Below are 26,565 nucleotides of genomic sequence, written 5' to 3'. Positions count from 1 at the left end.
CGGGTTGCCTATGAACCGGGCAGAAGTCCTGTGCCGCCTGCAGGACTCAGCGGAGTGAAACCGATCCAACTGTTTATACAGGAAGGCAGGGGAACTCCCCACTGTGCACAGGAGGGTGCTGCGGCTTGGGCAGGGGCAGAGCCAGGCCAGGTGAGCACTGTGCTGCCCCATGTGACGGTTCTGTACCCATCGGAGGCTCCCACAGCCACTGCGCAGAGCCTCAGAGTGACCCTGTTACCGCGGCCTCCACCACACGGCCCACAGGCTGACACTGCGTGAGGGGGCCGGAGTCGCATTCCACGTGTGCACCCGTGTGAGCGCTGCAGTGCACAGAGGCGGGGCCTGGCGGGGGACACGGCACACCGGGACCTCCCGTGCGGCCCCTGCCAGTGGTGGGCTTATTGGCTGCTCCCAGCACTTCTATGTTTTCTGCCGTCAGCATTTCCCTTTTTAATTTCCGTGTGCAAGTCGGGACATGGGGGGGACACAGACCAGTCATCTCTGGACACTGCTCTCCACTGCCACCTTCCGCGGGTGTTACCCCAGCTCCCCAGCACCTGTGTTCGCCCCAGAGCTGCCCCCCGCCAGGGAAAGGCCCTGGTGTGAGCTGCAGCTGCGCAGAAGGCCCGGGCACGCGGCACGCGGCGGCCATTCCCCTGTCTGCGGTCGGCAAACCCCAGTGCGGGCCTCCCCTGTCCCAGTGCTCGGATGGTTTCTTGTCCTCATGTCCATCCCGACACTTCAGCAAAGATCATAGCCTGGAAAACACGCTCACCAAGTGCATCCGAATGTCTGGGCCCAGGCCTACAGCTCCAAGCCACAGCCCTAGGGGAAAAGTGAGCCCAGCGTGGACCAAGAGAAGGGGCCAGGACTCTGCAAGGGCTCCCCAACCCAACAGAAGGGACCAGAGGCACAGGCACGCTGGACTCGAGTGGTGACAACAACCAACATTTATTGAGCACCGACTGCATGCTTAGTAATCCTCTAAGCGTGGGGGAACAGGGTCAGGATGTTAGAAACTTGCCCAGAGCTGTGCGAGGAGGTGGCAGAGCTGGAACTGAAACCCAGAGGCTCCTGTGCCTGGGGCAGGAAGCAGCTTCCTCCGCTCAGAGGCCGCCGAGAAGGAGGGCCTTCAGCCCCTGGGGACTCCCTTCCTGGCTCCCAGGGACAAAGGAAAGGCAGCTCAGACCCACCGATTCTCTGAGGAGACAAAGGGCAACTGGTGTCTTGCTCCCCTCCCCAGAGGGACGGATTTGGGGGTGCCCACGGTGGTCCAGGTGGAGTTTAAGGAAGCCTGTGCCTTGGCTCCCCTCAGGGTGCCACTGTGGACAGGAGCCGGCTCTTCCTGTGGGGACCATTGCAAGCATAGATGGCACGGCCAGCGTGCCCTGGCCTAGGGCAGAGGGACGCGGGTGGCCTCCCCCAGGCGCCGGGCCAGCTGGCCGGCCTGCTGCACCAACAGGTCCGTGGGGATGACTGACAGGTGCAGGGCCAGCAGCTCGTAGCACCTGACAGCCTCCGCTGGGTGGCTCTTGCTGTAGTAGCGCAGGAGCTTCCTAGGGTGGGGGAGTGGAAGGAAAAGGATTCAGGAGCCAGGCTGCGGCACTCCTCCTGCGGCCAGGGGTCGCCCCACCCACCCCACCCCACCTTCTGATGCCCACACCCTTGGTCTCCTCATGAGGCTTCCAGCCCTGGACTGACAACATCTGCTCTGGCTCCTTACTGACCCCAACTTCTAAGGCCCAGCCCCAGGTCAGGGCCATCCTCACAGAGGCCTGCCGAGGACAGGCGTGCCCCAGCTCAGACGCCCATCCTGGGACCCCGGCACAGACGTCTCCCTGTGCTGCCAAGACCATGCCAGCAGGAAGATGGGCAGGGCCTCCAGCGTGCTCCACTCACTTCCTCTCCCCCTGAGCGCCAGGCCAGCCTGTGAGGCGCTCCCACCTCCCCTAGGGGGCAGCTGGCTTCAGCACCCAACACCAGGGACACCCACTGTTCCCAGTAGCCTCTGACGTGCCATCACCTGTAGTAGTCGCCTCCCAGCATGCCGATGGGGACCACATCATCAGAGAGGACAGGCACCTCGATAATCTGGAGTTTGTACCCCTGAGGAAGGAGAGGGGGAGCCATGGGTGTGGGCCCAGGGCCTGGCTCTGTCCTGCTGTGTGCACGGTGCAGCGGGACACACGTGCTCCTCTAGTTACCTTGACTGCACACCTTTCAAGTGGGAACAACAACAACCGCCTACAGACACCGGGGAGGAACTCGGTCTCCGGTGTGGAGCTTGGCACGCAGGAGCTCTTGCGACCACCACCAGTGGACCCAGATCAGTGGCGGGTGGCAGGAGGGGGCAGGGGTGTGGGGACCAAGAGACCAAGGGGCTGTACGAGGTAGAAGGAATGATCCCTAGAGGGAAGGAATAACAGAGAAAGGAAAGGAAGAGAGAGGCAGAGGCAGAGAGAGCGAGCGCCCATACCATAGGAAATGGCTCTCCATTCCTGAGCTGGCACAGTACCGCAGAAGCTCTATAGGAAGCAGCCCACAGCCAGGACACAAGGGATCCGAGCCCTATGGGCGGCACCACCCTGGGCAGGTTGGTTCACTGCTTCCGGCCATGACCTTCTGCCTACACACTGGGCGTGCCACCGTGCACTCTGCGCCCATCTGTGCGCAGGCTGACTGGTGCCCTCGTGCAGCCGCAGAGTGCGCCAGCCGACTGGGCAGGGGACCGCAGCGTTCCGTGCCCTCGTGAAAATGCAGCTTCAGCTCTAGTCCCTGCTCACAGAGCTTACCTGCTCTTCTACCAGGACCAGAGGCACTGAAGAGATGGACAGCAGAACACAATTCACAGGAAAGGAGTCGGGGAGTTATAGCAATGCAGTGTTTCAGGCCACCCTGCCCGGGGCCCTGGCCACACCCACCATGTCATTCTCAAACCACAGGAAGTAGGAGCAGTAGAAGTCCCCCTCCTGGAACAGCAGTGTCGTGTAGCCCTTCTGCAGGTATCTGCGTGCCCTCCGGATCAGAGACCAGACCTGCGGGAAGGAGGGAGCACGCTTACCACCGCCCGCGGGGCCGTGGCCTAGAGAGAGGGAGAGCAGTGAGCCACCAGCTTCAGGGCTTAGCTCACCGGTGCATGGGTGGAGGGAGGGACCACCCCTGCAGCTACCATGGGGATAAAACACGGGTAACAACACTTTGTAGGACTCTACACTTAAGCCACTGACTAGTCAACTACTCAGGCCAGAAAAGTAGCCAGAGTCATGGTGAATAAATGTGATGGGAGGTCCGGATGTGGCCCCTTGGGAAGCTCTTCTCTGCCAAGGGTCAGGTGCTCACCCAGGCTCCTGCAGGGCTGGGAACCGAGGCCATGGGTTCCACACCAGGGAGGTGCAGGGAAACGTGCTGGAGTGTGCAGCCCGCCAGGCCACACATGCCTTCTGTCCCGGGGCGAAACCCAAGCGAGGGCTTCCCAAGGGATGCAAACACATTTCCCGTGGGCCATGCACCATGGGCCCCTGTGGGCCTGTTCTGCCTAGTGCAGGGGCCATCCCCGGGGCTGCCTGCTGAGTGACCCAAGGGGAGGCGGCCAGGCTGCTCAGCCCTCCCATCCCCTAGTGGTGGGCGCCGTCACCAAGGCCTCTGCAGGGGAGTGGGGCTCACCCCCTGCCGGATCACATTGTGCGGCGGAATGACATCGGCAGACACATGCAGGGCTTAGCTGTGCTTCTCTGGAAGGAAGCTGGCAATGCTCATCAATAACTCTACAAACATTCCTCCTTCTGACTTGGAGATTCCATTTCTGGGAATCCATACTGAGGAGACAGCCAGAGATGAGGGCGGAGGAGGTGTGTCCTATAGAATTATTTATGACTGTGAGAGCCTGGGACAATCTCAGTGCCCAGACACTGACAGGTGGGTAAGTAAATTATGTTAGATCCACATGAGAGGCGATTACGGAGCGCAACATGATGCTTACAAAGAACTCAGGAGGAAATGCACCTGATATAATGTGAAATGAAACGTGCGGAACGCACTTGCATTGTTCTCTGCCCAGCATAAGATATAAACCTACCTCCAGGACCTGACCCAGAAAACCTGTCTCCAGGAACTGACCCAGCAAAACCTGTCTCCAGGCAGATGGCTGGGCCCAGTGGGGGTGGGGGTGGTGCCAGTAGGTGCCTGATGAGTTCTGTCTGCCATGTGCTGTGCCAACATTTACAGTCCCCTCACGTAACTTGCACGGTGCTGCCATGACATAAAACGTGCTGTTAGCTCTGGCCTGATGAGGAAACTGAAACTCAGGCTAATGCCTGAGTCCCAGAGCTAGTGAAAGCCGAGCGAGGTCGGCCGCTCAGCTCAGCCTAGGCACCAGCACAGACTTCCCACGTGCACACACCCGTATGCGTCTGGCTTACAAAGTGGAAGAGCTGCCCCCCCTTCACCCAAGACACGAGGGAGCCATGCAGAAGGGTCAGCTAGACTAGGAGAGGGAGCGAGCCCCCAGAGAGTGGGGCCTTGGTGGAAACACCTAGCTCTCAATTCTGAGGCCCACACTGACCTCCTTCCCTTTCATATTTACTAATTCAACAAATACTTGAAAGTCCTGCTCAGGGCACGCTGTCACCCCAGGCCCAGCAGGACGCACGGAGAGGTGCTGCCCGGCTCTGGGACCCGGGTCCCTCAGGTCGGGAAGCCTAGGCAGCAGGCCTCTGGGGGTGTGCGGATGCTGAGGGTGAGGCTGAAGGCAGGGGGCCTCCGGCTGGGGAGTGGTTACCTTGGTCTTGACGAAGGCAGCCAGGGGCCCCTTGCCCAGCTCCGAGGACGTCTTGTCACTGCTGCTGAGGGACGGCGCCACCATGTGCCCCGTGGTGCGGTCCACGTAGATGAAATGCACCAAGCCTGGGAAGTCTTCTAGGTAGGTGAGGGCCTGGGTTAAGGTGCGTACACAGCCAGGAGCCAGGGAGTGCGCCTCTGTCCTCGTCCTAGGCTTCGGTTCAGCCAAGCAGCAGCCGTGGAGGGCCAGGATGCTCCTCCCCCCGGACTCCCATCTGAGCCAAGGCTCCGGACCCCTGCCTCGTGGGAGCTCTCGAGCCTTGAGGAGTTCTGGGATCCTCCCTGTGCACATTTAACACAGGCACGTGTGGGCCTCACAGGAGCACGGGGCATTCACATCGGATCACTCCCACGTGGGAGGAGTGCAAGTTGTGCATGCGTGGAGCCGCGGCGTGAGCAGAGCTCTGTCTGACCTGCCAGCCCAGCCCATCGCCCGGCCCACCCATCTCCACAGGTCGCCTCCAGGGCCGGAAGGCTCCCATCTGGGAGGGGGACAGACTCCCCTGGAGGGGCAGTGGCGGGAGGTTCACGAGGTCCCTGGCGTCCCTATTCTCCTGCCTGGTGGAACCCAAAGCCTCAGGCGGCCAAGGCCTGACACCACAGCCATCTCAGGAGAGGGACAGCTGCTCTACCTAAGTTCCGTGGACAACCCATTTCCATCACGCAACTCGGCCTTTCTCACTAAAAGGGCCAAGTGGGTCTCGGCAACGGCTTTTCAAGCAGGGACAAACGTCCACTGAGGGCCTTCTCACGTCACTGTGCACGGTGGCCATCTGAGGAGGAGGACGTGGCCCTCTGGCACCAGGCGGGCCACAGGAACCCCCCAGGCGCCCTCAGCGAAGGCCTGTCAGCGTTTAGCGCCTGGCCAACACTGGCATGAAGAATGGGACAGCGGGCTTTCTGGAATGCTGGTCCCAGGTGACGCTGCAGCAGGACGCCCCCCCCCCCCCCCCCCCCCGGCTTTCCTGCAGAGGGCAGCCGCGCCAGGGTGGAGCCCCGCCCCCAGACACGAGGCTGCTTGCTCCAGGATATGACACCATGGTGACGTTCCGCCGGCTCTTCACCACCAGAAAGTCCTTCCAGTCGCTCAGCTTCTCCCTGCCAGGGAAGCGCCGCTGCCTGACGCGCCCTGCGCCCGGCTCCCTGCCCTGCCGGAGCCGCCCGCGCCACGCTTACCGCAGGAGCTTCTGGGCCTGGTCTTGCAGGTGCTGCGGCAGCCGGGGGCCGCCCTTGTCTGGTGCCGTGGCCAGGAAGTTGAGGCGGTAGATGGCACAGAGCTGCCGCTTCACCTTCCCACACGCCTGGAGCAGCCTGGGCGCGGGGGGCCAGAGCGTCACAGCGGCCAGGGCCTGGGGTGGGGGGGGCCTCGGCCCTGGCTGGCACCCCTGCTCCTGCACCCTACAGTGCCAACAGGCCTGGGGGGGCCTCCTCTCCATACAACATTGCCTTGCTACGTGGCATCTTGTCCAGTCTCGTCCCTCTGCTTATTAAGGGGGGGAAGGGACTTGCCGGGCGTGGCACGCAAGTCAGTGCTGGAGCTGCCGGGGCCGGAGGCCAGGCCCTGCACTGCCCGCTGTGGCGGCCTTGCACCCCTGCACCAGGACTTCTGGCCTCTGCTCCACTGGAGCAGGTGTTTCCCCAGCACCCTCCTCCTACTCGGCAGCTGCTTCCCGAGCCTTCCCTCCCCTTGGCCTTGAGGGACATGGTGTTTTTGGGATACGGGCCCTTTGCCTAGATGAGCGCCCCTTGTCCGTAGGTCCATGACTTACTCCCCGGATGATCCTGGCTCAGCTCTGGAGAAGGCCTTGGACTTAAACTCCAGCCAGGTGCTCTGTAGGGAGGACAGGGGTGAGGTAGTTTCCTGCCCGTGGTCCTGCAGTGAGGCTCAGGGAGACCCCTTCCCCACGGGGCCCTGAGAGGACCCTAGGCCTCCAGCCAGAGCTGGCTCCTCCGGCTGGCCCCACCACAAGGTGCGCCCTGCCACACACCACACTCTCTCCTCCCTCTTCAGGTGCAGTCTATGGAGCAGTTTCCCTGGGCCAAGTGCAGGGCACAGGCTCATCCGTGAATGCCTTGGGTAGCGAGGGCAGCCCCTTGGGGGACACACACAACAGGGCAGTGGCTGCAGGTGCCCTGGGAAGGAAGAGACCCTGAGGAGGCATGGGGGCAGGGAGACCTGACGTGTTGGGGGTGGCTGGGAAGGACCTCCCTGAGAGTGGGCACCAGGCATCTACCCAGGATGTGCGTTACCCGGGCACCAGCAGCGGCGCGGCCCCAGTGGCCCCTCCTCCTCCGAGGCCCCCCGCCGGCCTGTGTTGGGCCCTGTGCAGACATGCTGCCCACACCCCTGGCCTCAGCTCCCCGCTGGGGCTCTAAGCTCCACCTGGGGGTGGCCACAGGGATACCCAGGGGGTGGGCCACAGGGAGGGATGGAGGGTGCCCCGAGCCATCACTCAATCATGGCACTCTGGCTCTGGGCTCATGACGGTGTGGCGCTGGCCACGTCACCTGGGCTTCCTTGTCCAGAAGGCGGGCGTTACAGTCCACACTTGGTTTGGAGCCCTCAGGCGCCGCTGTGTGGTGCTGCTCGCACAGGAGGCCACATGGCCCCTCAGCGTGTGGGGAGCAGGACAGGGGGCAGAGGCGCTGCCCCTCAGTCCCCATGTGCCACCAGACGGCAGCCGCCGGCCCTGGGCCTCACCTGAACCTCCTGCCCGCTCCGGCTCCTGACGAACTTGTCCATCCTCTGGCGCAAGTCTCCCATGAAGGGCTGGGACCGCAGTGCGCTCCCGGCCTCCTGCCCCTCCTTCAGCTTCTTCTCCAGCAGAGAAAACCCATCCAGCAGCTGGTACAGCACCAGGGCCAGGGGCATGCTGGGGCTCTGTGGGCCAAGGAGAGGGCAGGGTAGAAGAGGGGTGGCCAGCCGAGCAGCCGCCCCGGCCCGAGAGTCGCCAGGGCAGGCCGGGGGGCTGCGGTACCTTGGTTAGGAGCACCATGTTGACGCCAGGCCACAGGGGCAGGCAGTACATGGTGTGGGGCACCAAGGGGCAGTAGTTGTCTTTTACGTTGGCGTCTAGGAAGATCCTCCTGGGGCCAGAAGGCGCGGGGGACTGAGGAACCAGCATTTCCACAGTGGCCTCAGCTACCTGTGCGGGAAGAAACATGGTGAGTGCGGGGTGGGCAGGGAGGCTAGGGCCGACTGGCCTCCTCCCCAGGGGCGGCATCTGGGACCGTCCACCTGCTGCCCTGGCCGGCACCCACGAGCTCCAGGAAGTCCCCTTGCAGAAAGCCCGTGCGCTATCGGAGCAGCTCCAAGCAGGGCAGCGGGAGGGGCACAGAGGCCAGGGTGGGCAGGGAGCGACTGAAGAGGCAGGCAGAACAGACACGGGGCCGGGCAGAAGCCCCCCCCCCCCCCCCGCCGCCTCCAGCAGGAAGTAGGAGCTATCTGTGCTGTGTCATCACTCGCACTCAGAACATGCCGCCGCACTCAAGCTGTGGGAGCTGAGGCATGCGATAACCAGGTGAGTGTGACGCCAGCCTTGCGTGAGAGGGTGCTAGCAGGCAAACTCAGAGAGTAAGGAGCTCATTGGGGATGCCACAGAGATTTCTCCAGTGTTGTTGACACCAGGAGACGGCTACAGACAGGGATTCGCTAACACACGCAAGGGATGGGCCCCCCTGCAGCTGGCACAAACCACGCTCTGAAGAATGCCTAGCAAACGGGAAGATGGGTGAACGCAGAAGTGTCCTGAGGTACGGCAGGGGCCACATTCAACACAGAACACCCAGGGCAAGCACTGTGTGCAGCGTGTGTGCGCACAGAACCACGGCGCAGGGGCTGCGAGGAAACACCCAGGGATGCTACTCGCTCTGAGGGGGGCCACACCCTCTGCTTTCCTATTTCCCAATTCTTCTAGAATGATTTAGTATTTGCATTTTTGAAAAAAGTGAAAAATGAAGTTGGATGAGCAGTGGGGAGGGTAGGGATTTATTGGAGGCCGAGGCCCAGTGTCTGGGGGAGGGAAGGGGACCGGCACCGCTCCAGAGACAGGCCCTGGCACGGGCAGTAACCCTGGAGAGCTGCCTCACAGCCCCAGCACCCACTGCAGCATGTGGGACCAGAGGGCGCAGGGCAGGGCCAGGGGAGACTCACCTGCAGAGCATCCGTGGGCGGGGTGCCCCCCTCCAGCCAGATGGTGCTGCCTGGTAAGACCCAAGGTAAGAACATAACAAGATATAGACCGGGAGAGTGGACACAATGGCCCAGCAGCACCTGGGGGTGGGTATGGAACACACAGGGCCCCAACCCACCAGCAGCTGGGTGGCCCTGGGCAGGGACAGAGGGCTTCACCGTGCCTGGAGTTGCCCCTTTTCATCCTCTCCCATGTCAGCAAGCACCCAGGAACCAGGGCCTCTGAGGCTTCAGCCAGCGGCAGCGGCTGATGGAGCTCGTGAGGATGTGCCTGGCAGTGATGGGGCACCCACCTCCTGGGTCCCTGAAGCCCCTCCTTGTCTCTGCCCTCTCTTCCTCAGTGCCCCTCCCCAGGAGTCAGCACACACGAGCTAGGGTCCCTACGCGCTCATTCCCTCGGCAGTCTTTTACTGAACACCTACTAAGTCCTGGGGACGGAGCTGGGTTTCCTTCCTGGCACAGCTCACAAAACCCCAGTGAAGCCGCTGCATATTTGAAAGATCATGTGTTTGTAATAATACTGTCTTAGATTTCATTGTAAATGACCCTCATTTATAACCACGGTTCTCTGGGGGAAACACGCTCCTACGTTCAAACACTGGAGTTACAAACGGACGAGTGCGACTCATGAGTTCTGGGCCCAGGGGAGCAACATTATTTACAGCTCTGCGGCCGGGAGACAGGAGGCTGGTGATGGATGAGGGGAGGGAGTGCCAAAGGCGGCGCTGATTCTCGAGGTGGCTTGGGCTCAGGGAGAGCTTAGGGAACAGGAGCTATGGACCCTTGCCCTAGGAACAATCACACCCCAGGACCTAAAGTTAACAACATCCGACCCAGCGGCTTTCCATCTCGGCTGCTCACGGAAATCATTTGGGCACTTTAAAGAGTTTGGAAGCCCCAGCCCCAGCCCGGGGCAAGTGTGAGCATCTCTGGGCACAGGCCCAGTGGCAGTGGCTTGGGAGGATTCTCAGGTGAGCCCCCCAGGCACGCGCCTAGGAGAGAACCTCTGCGCCAACGAGATGTGTGCACTGTGGCCTTGCCCAGGCCTGCTGGACTCGCCCGGGAAATGGCCCAGCAGAAGTCACCCCTGTAACTGGGCCTGGCTGACACGCGCAGTGGGGTCTGAGCCACTGGCACGAGGCAGCCTCACAAAAGCTCCTTTCACAACTCAGCCCTAGCAACCGGCAGCGGAAGGCCGGGCTTTCTCCCCACCAACCGACAGGGAGGCTCGCTCAGGCACGGCGACCCCAACACCAGGGCTCGGCAGCTACGTTTGTGAGCCAGGTTGTCTATTTTTCTTTTTGTTAATAGTGCTTTGATTATTCACAGTTTATTCTTTGTGCTATTTACCCACACGCTTTTGGGGAAAAAGGTATAAAGTAGAGAGACTGAATAAAATGTATTTGAAATCAAATGATTGCTACTGATTTCTACTCATTAGCTACAAAGAACGACGAGGCTGAAGGAACAGGCAGAGAAGAATTAAATGAAATCAGCCTGTCATGAAAGCTTTACGGATCACTGGCATGGCCTTAGCCATCCCTGGGTGCAAGCCGGGGCTGCCAGGGAAGTAGGGGCCAGGAACTTGGGTAGCTATGCTCAGGCCTTGCAAGGTGTGGGGATCCCCTGAACCCTAAGATCCCAGGGCTGCCCACTGGCATCAGTCCCCAGGCTGCTGCCACCTCCTCCTCCCTCTTCTCCCAGGCGCACCTGAGCTCTGCGCCCCAGGGGAAGGAGCCGGCGTGAAGTACTCGTCCAGGAGGGAGAGGCTGTCTGTGTCCTGGGAGGGAGAGCGGGGCGGCTCAGGCTCAGGCGTGGCCACCTCAGGTCCTCCCGGGAGCTCTCGTGGCCCTGCTGCCAGAGGCCTGGCCACGTGGCTGAGGCAGGCCCTCCCCTCCAAGCTGCCGTGCCTCGCACACACCTCCGTCTCCACGGAACTGCGCCCATGCGTGTCTGCGGGGTCAGGGCACCAGGCCTGCTGCACAGGGAGGTTCTGGCTGCTCCGGGGTCTTCGTGGTGAAGGCTGTAGGAGTGCCGGGAGATGCCGGTTAGCACAAGTCTGACTCGCTCCCTTCTGTCCATCCTCTGCCTCCCAGCGCTGCATAGGGAAGCCCCCGTCCCCCCACCCTGCTCCTCTACAGCCCTGGGTATGCGGTCCGCACTTTCCAGGGGTGTCTCAGTTCCACGGGCTCCAGTCTTTCTCCAGAACCACTGAGACTGCGGAAATTCCAACCCACAGCAATCCAAGCAGCACCGCCCAAGTGGTGGTCAACGCCCACCGGGTGTTCACTGTGCCCGGGCAATGCCGGGTCTACCTGGACGGTCTTCTCCATCCCTCGTAACAGCCCCGAGAGGGGAGGCCGGCACTGTCCCCATTTACAGACAGGGACTCGAGGCTCAGAGGGGCAAGCACCTGCCTGGCTCACATAGCTAAGTGGAAAAGCTGGGTTTCAAATCAGGACTGACTCCCAGGCTCTTCACCTGTAACTCATGGGTCAACATGCACTTGAGAAGTCCCCTGCCATTTGAAAGTAGCAGGAAAAATGTCATGGCCAACCAGGGGCTCAGAGCTGTGACCCGAGGAGTAGCCTGCCCACCATGCTGGGGGCAGCTTTGCTGGGCCAGCTCCCTGCCAGCCACCCCCCGCCCCTGGGGACAGCTGCCCCGAGACCTGAGCATCGTTGTCGTCCTCCGCTGTGCTCTCGCTGGGGTAGAGGTCCTGAACCAGGAGGATGAGGGCGAGGAGGTCGGCCGGGCGCAGGGAGCTGGCGCCATGGCTGTGGAGAGGGCAGGAGAGATGGCCGTCGGTGCTTACAGCGTGGGGGTGGGGGTGGTCCTGTGCAGGTGGCAGGCAGGGCCTGGGAATCTGCAGTCTGCCTGGAGTCTGCACAGCTGCTGCTGAGTGTGAGTGACAGAGGGAGGGAGGCAAAAACGAAGGAAGGAGGGAAGGAAGGGTGGGAGGGAGAGAGGGAGCGAGAGGAAGAGAGGAAGGAAACTTCCAGAGGATAGCACCAGGGCTCAAAACAGCTTAAAATGAAGTTCTCCTTCCAGAACAGGGAGTGAGCCGAGAGGAGCTGAGGAACTGGGAGGGTTTCAAGGAAGCGCAGATGGGTCTCGAAGGTCTTCTTGGCTTTTCAGGCAGAGGGAATAAGAAAGAGTAAGGGGCTGGTGTCATGGTGCAGTAGGTTAAGCCGCTGCCTGCAATGCCAGCATCCCATATGGGGCACTGGTTTGTGTCCCAACTGCTCCCCTTCTCATCCAGCTCCCTGCTAATGTGTCTTCGAAAGCAGCGAAAGGTGGTGCTTGGGCCCCTGCACCCACACGGGAGACCTGGAAGAAGCTCCTGGCTCTTGGCTTTGACCTGGCCCAGCCCCAGCTGTTGTGGCCACTTGGGGAGTGACCCAGTGGATGGAAAACCTCTGTCTCCCTGCCCCACCGCCGCCAGCCCTGTAACTCTGCCTTTCAAATAAATAAAATAAATCTTAAAAAAAAAAAAAAAGAGAAAGGGTGGGAGGGGGAGGGGAGGGGAGGCTCCCAGGCGCCGGGCATGGGACCCTGGGCTCACCTGGAGTAGAAGGCCAGCAGCTTGGAGTGCACGAGCAGGAAGGCGTGCAGGGCCTCCTCGCCGGCCCGCTCGGGGCTGCAGTTCACAAGCTGGACGCAGTGCCGCTCCAGCGCCTCGAGGCACAGCTCGCAGAGCTGGGGGTGAATCAGCCGCTCCACAGCCTGGCGGGGGGCGGCAGGGAGAGGAGGCCGTGTCACCAAACTCCCCGCCCTGCCGTAGGCCAGACACCCGGGGATGGCCGAGGTCTCAGCTTTCCTGGGCTTGCAATGGCTCAGGGAACTCAAGTGGCTAAAGCAGACGATGTGCAGGGGACAAGATAACCTTGCTGTAGTGATGTGCTGTATAAGTGCTGAGGAGGAGGCCCACAGTACTGAGCCAGAGAAAAGTGGTGGAGACTTACTTGGGCAGGGTGTTCACAGAAATGTCCCTGAGGAGGTGACCTTTGTAGTGCTACCTACAGAACGGCAAAGGCTGTCAGAGAAAGGGAGTGGGAGAACACTGCGAGCTGAGGAGAGAGCAGCTGCGGGGGCCTGGGGCTGGGGAGTCTGGAACAGTGCTGCCGGACTGAAGCACAGGGAAGCCCCGGGCACAGCGTCACACTCTCCAGCAAGCACACTCAAAAGCTAAAAACAAACAAGCGAAATTAATTTTCATATTCTATTTTACCCACTGTGTCCAAATATAATCAGTATATAATATTAAAGCATTTTTTTAGACTTATTTTTTACTTGTTTGAAAGGAAGAATTAGAGAAGGAGGAGGAGGGGAGGGAGGGCGAGCAGGAGAAATTGTCCATCTACTAGTTTACTCCCCGAAAGGCCATTTCGGCTGGGGCTGGGCCAGGCCGAAGCTAGCAGCCAGGAGTTTCTTCCGGGTCTCCCACATGGTGCAGGGCTTGGGCCATCTTCCGCCACCTTCCCAGGCACATGAGCAGGGAGCTGGATCAGAAGTAAAGCAGCCACATCTTGAACCAGTGCCCACATGGGATGCCGGTGTCACAGGTGGAGGGTTAACCTGCTATGCCCCAGCGCCAGCCCCTAAAAGCATTGTTAATGGGATGTTTCATATTCTTTTTTATGTTAAATCATCCAAACTGGTGTATAATTTTACATGTAAAATATAATTCAGTTTGGACCAGGTACATTTCAAGTGTTCAACAGCGCAAGCTGCTAATGACTGCCACAGCAGACAGGGTTAACCTGGAGTAATTCCCGAAGCTGAAGTAAGTCCCGTGTGAGGCCAGGGCACAGTGAGAGAGGACAGGAGAGGCAGGAGGTGAGGCTGGGCAGACAGGCAGCAACAGATCACATGGGCCCGGCAGCCTTGTGAAGGAGTCTGAATTCTATCCTAACTCCAACAGGTCACCTCCTACAAGAAGCCTTTCCCGAGCTGATACCCCACAGAGTTGACCACGCCGTCTTTGTGCCACCACGGGCTTTGATGAGAAACCTAATGCGGCACCCAGGATGCCTGATGGTGTTCTTCAGTATACACTCATGGGGATGACTGCTTTCCTCTCCAGGGCAGGAACTGTGTCTTTACGTAACCATCAGGGCCTGCAGCCTTAGCGTGCTGGGGGGACTAGGCATTTATCGGAAGAGTGAGTGAGTAGGGCTGAGGATGAATTCCTCTAGATTTATTTTCCAGTTTATGAATTCTCTAAGTCTCACCTGCTATTTATTCCATCCTTTGAGTTTTTCATCTTAACGAACACGTTTCCATTTCTGAAACAGCTATATGGAGCTACATGGGGTATTAGTCAAATCTGCCTTGTCATTATTGAGTCTCTTTTGTTATCTGATAATTTTTGTGACTAACTTCCGTGTATTACATATTTCACAGCTGCTTCAGCCTGTCCCTAAGAATTCCAATATGTCGAGCTCAGGGGGTTAAGTCTGCTCTCTCCTGACGCTTGGCCACTGCGCACCTGACCTTCTCTAATCCCGCTTTGATCCTAATCTGTCCTCGCAGGCAGTGAAGTTCAAGTTGTGGTTCCTGGATCAGCACAAACGGCGTCACTTGGGAACTTGTTAGACGTGCAGGTTCCACAGCCCTCCGGGAGCGAGGACAGCAGCGAGCCCTGCAGGGGAGTATGACGTGCACCGGAGGGCGGGGCCTCTGCTCCAGAGAGATGCCACGTCCGTGTCTGTGTCTGCAGAGGGCCAGGGGGCACCCTGGCCGCTGGGGCTGCTTCCTGCTCGCAGCGTTGTTACTGGCTGCATTCTGGGCAGTCCTGCCTTTGGTGCTATTTCAGTTTTGTTTTCCTGTTTCCCACTCTGGTTCTGAAGGGCTGTCTCCGGGGCGTCCTGTAGCCCTGCACGAGCAGTCTGCTTTATCCAGCACCTAGCTGCCTTGTGATGGAAGGCCCACCTGAGTCCCCAGCCCACCACAGGGCCAGAGGGAACAGCTGTCAGTCAGCGTGTTCCACGGCCCGCCCAGCCCTTGTCACCCGGTCTCCGGCCTGGATGTCCCCTCTGGCACCCGCAAGGCCTGAGGTCCCACGCGCAGCAGTCACCTCCACAGCAAAGCACTGCTCCTGGTCCCGCAGGCGGCCGTAGGTCCACAGCAGGCTCTGGAAACGCTTCCACACCTGGACGCGCTGCTCCAGGTCTGGGGGCCGCAGCCTGGGGGCAGAGCCGACAGGGTAGGAGACCCCGGGAAGGCTAGTCAGCCTCCCCAGCCCCAGCCTCCCTAGCTGAGCACCGGATCAGCGCTGCGCTGAAGGACCACACACTGAGAGCCCATGGGGCAGAGCGGCGTGGTAGGGCGGGCACTGGGAGTCAGGCACCACAGCCTCATCACACAAACTAGAGGGCACGGGGGGTGGGGGAGGAGACGCTGCTTTCTCTGCACCTCTCAGAGCCCCTGCAGCCCTGCAGACAGACAACTCAATTTCAAACGCTCAACACACCACACAGGCCAACACGGTCTGTGTCACAGGTACAGTCCGGCAGCATTCGCCTCCTGGGCGAGAACCACTCCTGAAATGGCCTTTGCTCACCGTGCCCAGGCATGGCGCTCCCTCACCTCGCCTCCCTGCTCAGCGTGGTTCCTGCTCATGTCGCCTCCACACTCAAAAGACCCAGAGTTTTGCACTTTGCAACATCTCCACCTGTGCTGGAGATCAGGGGGTGACCCCACCATGACCCCCACTCTCTCCAGTCCCCATCTCAACCAAGCTCCTCTCCTGGGCCCCGCCCACCTCGGTGTATGCTGCAAATCACTGTCTCTCCTGCCAAGTTCTTTCCTGCGGCCTGCAGATGGACTCCGGGGCCTGAAGCCCTGGGTAAAGGGTCATGGGGCTCTATGCGTGTGCAGGGGCATTTGCTTTTCTGGAGGGAGCGAATGCAAGTTCTCTGAGCAGGCAGGGACCCTTGGCACTGATGCGGTTTCTGGTGACAGATGGCTATTGGAGGAGTGGCCAGAGCACTGCACCAGGAGTCCTGAGCCCAGGTTTCCAGGCTGGCCGGTGCTGCTGGCTGGGTCGCCCTTGGCAGGGTGTTTAAGTTGTCTGTCCTCAGCTTCTCCATGCGGAAAATGAGGGGGTCAGACCAGATGGTCTCCAAGGGTCCTCTGAGCCTGCTTCTCTGAGCAGGGCAAGGGGTAGACAAGGGAAGGGCCGCTCTCCCAAGGCCGGCACAGGCCTCTTGCCCGGCGCGGACACTCAGCGCGGGACAGCCCCAGGACTCACTCCTTCCGGATGAGCTGGCTGTCCACAGTAACCAGCCCGAAGTGCACCTCGAACAGGTATTTGAGCACACACAGCTTGCGCCGCAGGTCACCCTCGCTCTCCGTGTGGTCTCCGTTGATGGCGATGAACAGGCATTCTCCGAACTGTGGGCACAGCCGGCCACGGCAGTCAGTCCCTGGGGGTCCCTCACCGGCCCCGTGCTTGGGGAAGGCGTGGGTCCCAGGGCATCTCCACAAGCTGCAGTTTCTGTCTTCCAAAGGAGTGGCAAGCGGAGTGCGTGGGGAGCCAGGCGTCCGCCCAGGGCCACGTACTCACCAGGTGGAGGACATACAGGTGGTCGCCATCTTCCGTTGAGAAGCAGGTGTACGTGTCCGAGAGCTTCTCCAGCATCGTCATGGAGGAGATGATGACCGGGGCCAGGAGGGTGCTGAGCTGGTCCTCCAGGGCAGGGAGCTGCAGCGGGTGGGGAAACGAACAGTGCCCAGGCCACACGCAGTGGCCAGATCCACGCCTCGACATCAAGGGGCAGTGTTGAGCCCGCCAGGGAGCGGGACAGAGACAGACTGGCCCCAGCACCTTGGGTGGCGGTTAGGAAGGCTGGGCAAGGCCACCGGACCATTCGGAGCTGTTCAGACCCTGGATCCAGAAGGCAACATTAAGGACCTGGGCCACGTTCTCATAGTGGAATGTCTGGGGCATTTGATCAAGAACTGGCTAACCCTGAGGACAAAGACGCCAGAACAAAGATGTTCACGAGAGCATAATTCCCAACTGCAAACCCCTAGAGAGAAAGGGAAGCAGCCAGTACCAGAGAGAGGATTAAAGAAGTAACCGCACACCCAGACGATGGAGGAGCCGAAGACTTCAAATGTGAACACTGCAACAGTTAGGACAGTTTCTCTCATACAATATTATACTTTTTTAAAGGATGGGAATATTCTGTATTTACGAACGCATAGAAAAAGCAAGGCACTGGAGAATACTGGGAGGGCTAGCACTCAGTGACTACCTCTGGGGAGAGGGCCAGTGGCCTCCCCGTCTGTGTACTTTCCTGTCTCCCACCCACACATGCGCGGACTCTGATAAGCTCTTCCCTGTCCATTCTTGCTGCCCTCCCAAAGAAGGAACAAAACAAGCAAACAAAACCAAAAAGGAACTGGGCCAGTTTGCTGAAAATCTGTGAATAAAAATGGGAGCGAGCCAGGGGAACGGGTACAACTCCACGGCTCAGTCCTGGGATGAAAGGAAAGGAGGAAAACAGCTCATCTTCCCCAGCTGGGGAACGCGGAGTCCTAGCTTGGCGCCGGGAATCCACAAGGAGCCGAGAAAGATCCTGCCTTGAAAAGAAACACAGGCGACTGCCTGGCGATAACGCGTAGCAGGTAGGGTAGGAGCGGGCCCGGCACGGGGCACCGTATCTGCTTGCCAACATTCTTGGCTGTGTCTGCGGCAGGCTGCCCGCGCTGCCACCGTGGTCCTTTCCAGCACTCCCGCCCCAGCTCAGATGGTTCCTCTCCAGACACGCTCAGGCCACCCGCCCTGTCACCCCCGTTCCCCATCCATCTATCACCACCTGAACTCAAGGGTTTGCCATCTGGCTCACTGCCCATCGGTCCTTTGTAGACTCTAAGACCCATGCTAGCAGGATCATGTTGCTGGGTTCACTACTTTCTCCCCAGAGGCCAGCACATAGTAGGTCTTCAATATTTGCTGAATAGAAGTGAGAAAAAATGCTTGTTGAATTCTTCACATACTGCAAATTTCTTGAATCATCATTCTTGAACAAATTTTAATAGAAAATCACTTAAAAGTCTAGATAGTATGTAGCCACTCATCTTAACAACAGGTGCTTGTGGGGCCGGCACTGTGGCATAGTGGGCTAAGCCTTTGCCTGCAGTGCTGGCAACCTACGTGGGCACGGTTTGTGTCCTGGCTGCTCCACTTCCGATCCAGCTCTCTGCTATGGCCTGGGAAGGCAGTGGAAGATGGCCCAAGAGCATGGGTCCCTGCACCCAAGTGAGAGAACTGGAAGAAGCTCCTGGCTCCCGGCTTTGGATAGGCCCAACTCCGGCTATTGCAGCCATTTGGGGAGTGAACCAGCAGATGGAAGACCCTTCTCTCTATCTGTAACTCTACCTCTCAAATAAAATCTTTTAAAAAAAATAGGCACTTTTTCAGCCAGTGAGGCAAGAACTTTTAGAGAGGGGAGTTGAGAACTTCTGGTATGCAGGCCTATTCCCAGACAGTACTTGCTGGGATTATAAAGCGGCACAATATCTTCGAATGCCTTTTGACTGGAGCTTTCTATCTTTTTTAGGAACTTCTCCTGAGGAAATAATTAGATATGGGACACAATTCAAGTACAAATGTGCCAGCAACAGTGATAGCAAACTAGCAGTAAGACGTGAGTATATATCCAGGATTAGGGAAATAAATGAAGATTCATTTATTCATCTGCTGGAATACAGTTACTTCCATTAGAATTATGCTTTTGAGAATACTCAACAAAGTGGAAGAATGATTTTGATATAATGGCAAGTAAAAAAAGAAAAGAGCCAGGAGATAAAACTGTAAATGTGGTATGCTCCCAACTATATAAAAGATAAAGAGCCAAAGAAAGTTATTAAAGAGCTAAGAGCTCTGGGTAGTAGAATTATGGGTCGTTTAAAATCTATTTCTCTGTATTTCCAAATTTCTACAATTAACTGATGCTATTTTTATGATCAGAAAAAAGTAAGTGTTGTACACATAAAAAATAAAACTGTGAAGATTTTCCCCCTTTACAATACTCATTCAGGTACTGGAAAATCAGGACTTTGTGCTTTTTATCCAGTTTTTAATAAAGAGGAAGAGAAAGGCTAGCAAATAGTTTGCTTCTTGAGTTGCTCTGATTGAAACAGTGGTTGCAGAACTGAAATACTTAAAAATTCGTAATTTAAAAATTATATGTATTGATTGCAAAAAAGAGCTGAACAGACAAACCTGTCTTTTGGCTTAAATAAAGCTACCTGAACGCCTGTGGTCTCTGCTGTCTTGTCTGCAGTCAGCGACTGTGCCAGGGATGTCAGCGAGGCTGGGGAGTGGGGCACTGACAGCCAACCAGTGCACTGGGGAGTGGGCTCACTGCCCGCGGGCCCACCGTGGCAGCAGGGGCACTGACAGCCAACCAGTGCACTGACCAGAAACGAGAAGTGGAGGACCTCCTGCTGCTGCTTCCCTGATAAAACATTTTTTTTTTCTCAAAATTCAATTGGAAACAAATTTTAAATGAATTACTTTTTAAAATGTAGAATGGAAATTATTTAAGTACAAATGACAGAGGCTGGCATTGTGGTGTAGTGGGTAACGCCGCCACCTGTGATGCCAGCATCCCATTATGGGTTGGAGTCCTGGCTGCTCCATTTCTGATCCAACTTCCTGCTAATGAGCCTGGGAAAAGCATCAGAAGATGGTTCAAGTACTTGGGCCTCTGCCATTCATGTGGGAGACCTGGATGAAGCTCCTGGCCTTGCCTAGCCCTGGCCATTGCAGCCATCTGGAGAGTGAACTGATGGATGGAAGATCTCTGTCTCTCCTTCTCTCTGATTCTTTCAAATAAATAATTAAATCTTTTAAAAAATAAGTATAAATCACAACTATTTCTTTTTTTAAAAAAGATTTTATTTATTTATTTGAGAGGTATAGAGTTACAGACAATGAGAGAAACAGAGAGAAAGGTCTTCCTTCCGTTGGTTCACCCCCCAAATGGCCACTATGGTCGGCGCGCTACACCGATCTAAAGCTAGGAGCCAGGTGCTTCCTCCTGGTCTCCCACATGGGTGCAGGAGCCCAAGCACTTGGGCCATCTTCCACTGCCTTCCCGGGCCACAGCAGAGAGCTGGACTGGAAGAGGAGCAACGGGGACTAGAACTCGGTGCCATATGGAATGCCGGCGCCTCAGGCGAATTAACCACGTGAGCCACGGCGCCAGACCCCAATCACAACTATTTCTAAGCTATAATGATAAAGTATTAAAACTGGATGTCCATATGCAACAAAATGAACTTCAATCCACTACTCATAACATAATCAAAAAATTCAAAATGGATCACTGAGCCTAATATAAAATCCAAAACTATAAAATTTCCATAGAAAATACAGGGGCAACTCTTTGTGATCTCAGGCTAGGTAAAGGTTTCTTAGTTATAACCCCACAACCATGAACCACAAATCAAAAGGGATAAATTGGAGTTACATAAATTAAAAATGTCTGCTCTTTGAAAGATACCCTTCACTGGAATGGAAAAACAAGCCACAAACTAGAATAAAACTATTTGTAAAATGTGTATCTCATAAAAGATTTGCATCCAAAATATATAAGAAACCCTCGAAACTCAGAAAGAAAAATAACAAGAAACAACCAACCTTATAAAAAAAAGGCAAAAAGCATGTGAAAAGATGCCCCAAATCATTAGGCACTAAGGAAATGAAAAGGAAAACACACGGAGATTCTAATAGACATTTAGTAGAATGGCTGAAATTAAAAAGACTGCGCAGAGCAAATTAGCGACGATACAGAGGACCTGGACCTCTCCCATTCTCCTGATGGAACGTTAGGACAACACATGCAGCCTGGAAGAGGCCAGCCGTTCTCGCCCAGCTGTCTGCCCACGGCAGAGGGGAGCACACGCCGTCACAGAGCCGTGCACACCAACGGCAGCGGCTGCTTTGTGTGCCGCAGTAAGAACGCGAGACAACCCGGAAGTCCAGCAGCAGGCAAACCCGCACAAGCGGCCGCTCCTCAGCAGGAAGGAACGAGCTACGCTGCAGCACGACTGATCTGCGAGTAATTATGCTGGATGCAAAAAGCCAGATCCAAAACCAAAACCTGAGTACACCTGTACTGTACGATCCCTTCTAGAAATGCCGACGGGTCCATGTGACAGCACTGGGGTCTGGCTACCAGGAGGCAGGGGTGGGAAAGGAGGGGTTACAAAATGGGGTGGTGACGAATATGTTCATTTTATTGGTTGTGACACAGACACAGCTTTGGGGTAGGCATCGTGGTCAGTGGGTTAAGCCACCACCTGGGACACCAGCAGCCCATTACAGAGTGGCCAGTTCGAGTCCTGGCTACTCTGCTGTCTCATCTACCCCTGGGGACATATGCCTGGGAGCAGCAGAGGGTGGCTCAGTGCTTGTCTCTGCCACCCACAGGGGGACCTGGATGGAGTTCCTGCATGCCAGCTTTGGCCTGGCTTGGCCGTGGGCGTTGTGCTCTTTTGGGGGGGTGAACTAGCAGATGAAAGATCTTTCTCTGTCTCTCATGTTTGCTCATCTCAGGCACTCTGCCTTTAAAATAAATGAGCAACTAAACCTTAGAAAAACAATCACAGGTTTAAATGCAAATCAAATTGTACACACTAAGTGCAGTTTATGGTGCAGAAACATACATGTCTTAAGTTTATGCTAAACTTTTTAGGTAGACAGTTGTTACATGATTAACTCTACTTCCTCTTGCCCTCAGTCAGCCGGGTGAGCCCTGGTGGGGTGGGGTCCCAGCCCCCCCTCCCCCATCTCTCCTGGGGCTGCCTCCCCTGCACCCACCTCCTCTTCTGCATTCTCTGACTGCCCAAACTTCAGCCGGAGGCTCTCTTCAAACTCCTCGTCTGTCCAGTAGAAGAGGACCTCTGCACCCTCGGTGGCCACCAAAACACACTTCATCTGCCAGGAAGAAGCAAGGTCAAGGGCACTGGCAGCTGCCACACCCGCGAGCTCAGCCTGAGTGACGACAATGATCCTAACCCTGGCAAGCAGTCACTTAGGGGCCCTCCTGGCGTAACTTCACTGCACCCTCACGCCTGGACAGAGTAGGGCTCTTGGGTTCCTCCCGCCTCCAGCAGCAGGACATGGGCTCGGCCTGACGTGGGAGAGCTGCGATCTGAACCAGGCCTGTCTGACGCAGGGCTGGGGCTCTTTCCTGTTATTCAGTCCCTCTCACCAGCTACTGCAGAGCCCCTGGAAGCAAATGCAAGGAAGAGTCCCAGGGCAAGCATTGTGGTACAGCAGGTTAAGCCGTCACTCACGATGCAAGCATCCCATTATTGGTGCGCCAGTTCGAGTTCCCGCTGCTCAGCCGGCTTCCCTTTCCAGCTCCCTGCTAATGTGCCTGGGAAAGCAGTGGAGGATGGCCCAAGTGCTTGGGCCCCTGCACCCCTGTGGGAGACCTAGGAGAAACTCCTGGCTCCCGGCTCCTGGCTTTGGCCTGGCCAATCATGGCTGTTGTAGCCATTTGGGGACTGAAACAGCAGATGCAAGATCTCCCAGTGTCTCTCTGTTTTATTAAATAATTTTTAATAATAATAATAATCTAATAATAATAAAGGATGGGATGCAGTTCCCAGTCTGAAAGAGCTGATGAATCAAGGCAGTCACACTTGTGGCTGACAGCTGGTGCCTCGTCTGGAACACAGGCCCCCAGACGGCTTTCCCCTCCAGCACGTATTTAGTGCTGTAGTTCTGTTTACTGAAACAGGTTGCCTGGGGACCCTGTCCCTGGCTCCTTCTCCCACCTGCAGCTTCTTCAGCCACATCCACCAGGGCCTTCAGCCTTCCAAATCTCCTTCCCCACCCACGCGCCCCCCTGTGTCACACACTTCAACGCCTGATAGGAAATGTGCTTCGTTGTTCATCCACTGGAGAGTCTTAATGCAGAGCTTGCCACGCTTCGGCCGGCCCCCTGGGTGACAGCCTGAGCTCCCAGCCGTGGTGCAGATCCCCTGGGGAACCGAGGGGATGGGGGGGCACACATGTGCTCGATCACACGGCGCGTGTGCAAAGCAGTGGCAAGGATTAGAAGCTCTGGCCCAACTCCTGCACATGCTGACGTCCACATCGTCAGGAGGCTCAAAGCATCCCGAGGCGTCAGCCTCAGCTAGACGCCTCAGGAACCTGCTACGTCCAGCTTAGTGGCCAGCTCGGTGTGGGGAAGGCTCAGAGAGCAGAGGGGAGAGTGGATGGGAGAGGTGCAGGTTAGAGACCCAGCAGGCCTGATGACCACCCGGTGCGAGGGATGAGGAGAGACGAGGCAGCAGGAGGCAGGTGACAGTAGGACGAGGATCTGGGGACGGGGTGGCGAGGATGGGTCTGCAGAGTGGAGGGGAGCCCCGTCCACTGCCTCTGTCTGCCTCCCATAGCCCCATGGTGGGTGCTGCCTGCCGACCCCACGGCCCCACGTGGGCCCGGCTACCTTAGCGAGGGGCACAGTCAAGCTTCCAGACAGCCAGTGATGCGGCAAGGGCTGCGGCTGGCAGGCTCGGTGACGGGCTCGCGGACCAGCAGCATAGCATCCTCCGTCCTGCAGACGCCGAGGCCGGAGAGGGAGCCAGCGCAGAGGCCCCGGTGCCACTGCTGCCTGTCCCTGGGAGCAGAGAAGGGCTCAGTGGTCAACGTTCTCCAGGGCCTTGGACAGTCGCTCTGGTCATAGCCCAGCCCTCTTCCTCTCTTAAGGGAGACTGTGAACCCCTCCGTGCAGAGTAGGTGCCTGTAAATGCTACCTCCCACCTCCTGTCCTTCCACGGTGGGTGGCTGGGTGGACGGCAGGCGGCCCAGCACACCCACGGAGGGTGGGGAAGCTGAGGGAAGAGAGGGAGGGGCATCCTGGGATGACGCGGTGAATGGCACTAAACTCAAACAGAAGAGGCTTTGCTCAGCCACCTAACATCTCTCTGAGCTCCAAACTCTGCTATGCAATAAAGGAAAGAACCCCCGCTCTCGGTGCCCCTGAGGCGTGGGGGCAGCCAGGCAGGTTGTTAAGCAACCTTAGCAAACTGCTTCCATGCACAGGGGGCTTCAACAACTTCACGGAAAACGCTAATCCCTAGCAACTCCACGTGTCCGGGAGCTCGTTATGGACATGGGGGAGGGGCCATTACTCTTACTTCTCTACCTCTCTTCTCTAAAGGAACTGGTTCCAGAACCATTCCTATCTGGATGAAATGCAGGCACAGCACAAAGCTGAAGCAGGAAAGCAGATAAGGTGCCAGTGCCCCTCCATGTAGAAAGGGCCGGCGTCCGGGAGCCTCCCTGCGAGCCTGGCTACATCCCCCCAGGGCTGGCGGGCAGCGGGCCCATTGGCAGCCGGCGGCGGGAAGGAGAGCCTGGCAGCTGTCGTTTGCAGATTCCCCCGTTTTCCTCCAGCCTGCTCGCAAGGGGCACCCGGAGGGGACTTGGGACAATGGCAGCCGGCCCGGCCGCCCTGGGAGACCCCCAGCGCCTACCTTCACCGTCGGGCCCGGGCCGCCCCTCCCTCCCCACAGCCCAGGACCCCAGGGCCGCCGCACCCGGCTTCCGGGCAGCTTCCTCGCTGGCCCGCCCGCTCCCTGCGAGCCCCGGCCGAGCCTGGGAACCATCTGATCAGCAACTCGCGGCCGCCTGCCTGTGAGCCCGGGACCCACACTTTACCTGGTCGTTTCACCCCTAAATCCCCACATCCCCCGCAACCCCGAGGCGACCCCGGGAAGCAGCCACCCCAATCCGAAGTTGGAGAAACTCTGGGGAAGCTAAGGTCCCCCGGCCACACCCACGGCGAGGATCCGGGGGCGCGGCCGCTCTCGGGGGGCCCCTCTGCCCCCCACGGTCCCTCCCTGGCTCCCCGGCGTTGCTGTCCTCGGAGGGACGGGCCGAGGGCAGCGCTCGGGCAGCGCGGGAGGCTCACGTACCAGGTCGCGGCGCACACTGCCCAGCGGCCCCGAGCCCACGGGCGCGCTTCCGGGTAGGGCCACGTGACCACGCCACGTGATCGGCCTCGCTTGGAGAGGGCTCGCGGCGCCGCCCGGCTCTGTGGGTTCGAGCCCCGCCCCTGCCTGGCGTGGCTGCTGCCCGCAGCCAGCCGCTGCTCTTGGCCCCCGAGCCCCGCTGAGCACGTTCCTCCTGCATCAGGGAGGGCGCCGAGGACGGAAGTGTTGGGGACGCGTTCCCTGCTGTCCCAGTCACAGCCTGGGCCGGCTCACCTGCCTTAGCGCAAGCGCTTCCCCCTGCACTGCGACCATCCGCACTGGGAAACGCAGGCCCGGAGAGAAGTCAACTCGCCGAGGGGCCAAACTAGGGTCCGAACCCAGGTTTTCTGGCTCCCTGGCTGGGCGCTTTCCCTCCTCTGGCTTCACTTGCCAGAGGTGACTGCGTTCGCAGTGCTCCTGGGGAGGAGACACAGCCTGCAGCCCGGCCCCCATGGCCGACAGGGCGTTATTAGGGCTCTCGGGCTTCTGGGGGTGGGTGCACGTTCTGGGTGCATCTGAAATGGCTGAAGGGTGGAAGGGGACCAATTCCCCACCCAGGCACCCTTGAGTGTCCACCAGGTGCTTTGAGCCCCACCCAGCAGGGGATGGGGAGCGGGGACTTGCTGGGGGGTGCAGCAGCTTGAGCGTCCCTGGGGAAAGGCAAGGCCAAGGATCATGGCCTGCACCACCTCCAGTCTGCACTGTGGAAAGGGGTACCCCCACCCCCGTCCTCCTCATGACAGAATTTCCCAGCCCCCCCGACCCATCTAGGCACAGGGCCCCACAGCAGGCATCCGTCTCCCCCAGCTCACAGTTGAGCTCCTTCTGCCTGTGCACTCCCTGTCGTGCTGGGTTCACTCACTGTGTGGCTGTCTGGTGTCAAATTCTGCGTAAGCATGAATCTCTGAGGTTGAATAAGTTCCATCAAATGGGCATGTTGCTATTTACCTATTCACTCCTTACTAGCAGTTTCTGCTTCTCACCAGCAGTATACTGGGGAGGCCCCGATTTCCCCACATCCTAACTGACACCTGTTATTGTGCACCTGCCATCCTGGTGGGAGCTCCTGATTTTGATTTGTATTTCTCTAATGCTGAACTAGTGGTGTTCAGTATTTCTTCATGTGCTTTTGGTCATTTGTGTGTGGCCTTTGGAGAAATGTCTATTCAAATCCTTGGCCCATTTTAAAATTTCTTTTCGTTATTGGAGTGTAAGGCTTTTTAAAATGTTCTAGATGTAAGCTCCTTATCAGACACAGATTTGCCAGCTGTTTTCCCATTACATGGTTTATCTTTTCATCTTTTACTTACCTTTTTTTTTTAAAAGATATATTTATTTTATTTGAAAGTTACAGGGGAGAGAGAGAGAGCGAGAGAGAGTGAGCGAGTGATATCTTCCATCTGCTGGTTCACTCCCCAAATGGCTGCAACGGCCAAGGCTGGACCAGGCCAAAGCCAGGAGCTTCTTTTGGGTCTCCAAGCACTTGGGCCATCCTCTGCTGCTTTTCCAGGCACATTAGCAAGGAA

The 26,565-nt window shown here is 57.9% G+C and overlaps 1 protein-coding gene across 3 annotated transcripts; it reads right to left on the bottom strand.

Annotated features, from left to right (window-relative positions):
- Nucleotides 1–938: 938 nt before the first annotated feature.
- Nucleotides 939–25,055, bottom strand: HPS1 (HPS1 biogenesis of lysosomal organelles complex 3 subunit 1). Of its 3 annotated transcripts, XM_062215342.1 has the most exons (21): nucleotides 24,983–25,029; nucleotides 23,512–23,682; nucleotides 21,870–21,986; nucleotides 16,599–16,736; nucleotides 16,284–16,426; nucleotides 15,108–15,216; nucleotides 12,594–12,754; nucleotides 11,700–11,805; nucleotides 10,950–11,051; nucleotides 10,739–10,808; nucleotides 8,990–9,039; nucleotides 7,815–7,982; nucleotides 7,538–7,717; nucleotides 6,606–6,667; nucleotides 6,013–6,147; nucleotides 5,870–5,934; nucleotides 4,778–4,923; nucleotides 2,922–3,035; nucleotides 2,024–2,106; nucleotides 1,509–1,556; nucleotides 939–1,154 (listed from the first exon to the last, which is right to left on the bottom strand). In XM_062215342.1, exons 3-21 carry the CDS (start codon nucleotides 21,984–21,986, stop codon nucleotides 1,133–1,135), a joined length of 2,019 nt encoding a protein of 672 aa, XP_062071326.1. In that variant the 5' UTR covers nucleotides 23,512–23,682; nucleotides 24,983–25,029; the 3' UTR covers nucleotides 939–1,132. The 3 variants fall into 3 exon arrangements, with proteins under 3 accessions (XP_062071326.1, XP_062071323.1, XP_062071325.1); XM_062215339.1 differs by having other exon boundaries at nucleotides 939–1,556; XM_062215341.1 differs by lacking the exon at nucleotides 23,512–23,682 and having other exon boundaries at nucleotides 939–1,556; nucleotides 24,983–25,055.
- Between the last annotated feature and the right edge of the window lie 1,510 nt (nucleotides 25,056–26,565).

The sequence above is a fragment of the Lepus europaeus genome, chromosome 17 (genome assembly GCF_033115175.1).
Source record: "Lepus europaeus isolate LE1 chromosome 17, mLepTim1.pri, whole genome shotgun sequence".
Taxonomy (NCBI): Eukaryota; Metazoa; Chordata; class Mammalia; order Lagomorpha; family Leporidae; genus Lepus; species Lepus europaeus.
Note: the sequence above shows the minus strand (reverse complement) of the source record. Positions and strands in the feature narration are given on the sequence as shown.

What these genes read in the sequence shown, in the direction of transcription:
- HPS1 (XM_062215341.1), bottom strand. Translation starts at nt 21,986, where the DNA reads ATGAAGTGTGTTTTGGTGGCCACCGAGGGTGCAGAGGTCCTCTTCTAC. An exon ending in CAGAGAATGCAGAAGAGGAG is followed by an intron (nt 16,737 to 21,869) that starts GTGGGTGCAGGG and finishes CACCCGCTGCAG; the next exon opens with CTCCCTGCCCTGGAGGACCA. An exon ending in GCAGTTCCGTGGAGACGGAG is followed by an intron (nt 10,809 to 10,949) that starts GTGTGTGCGAGG and finishes TCTCCCTCCCAG; the next exon opens with GACACAGACAGCCTCTCCCT.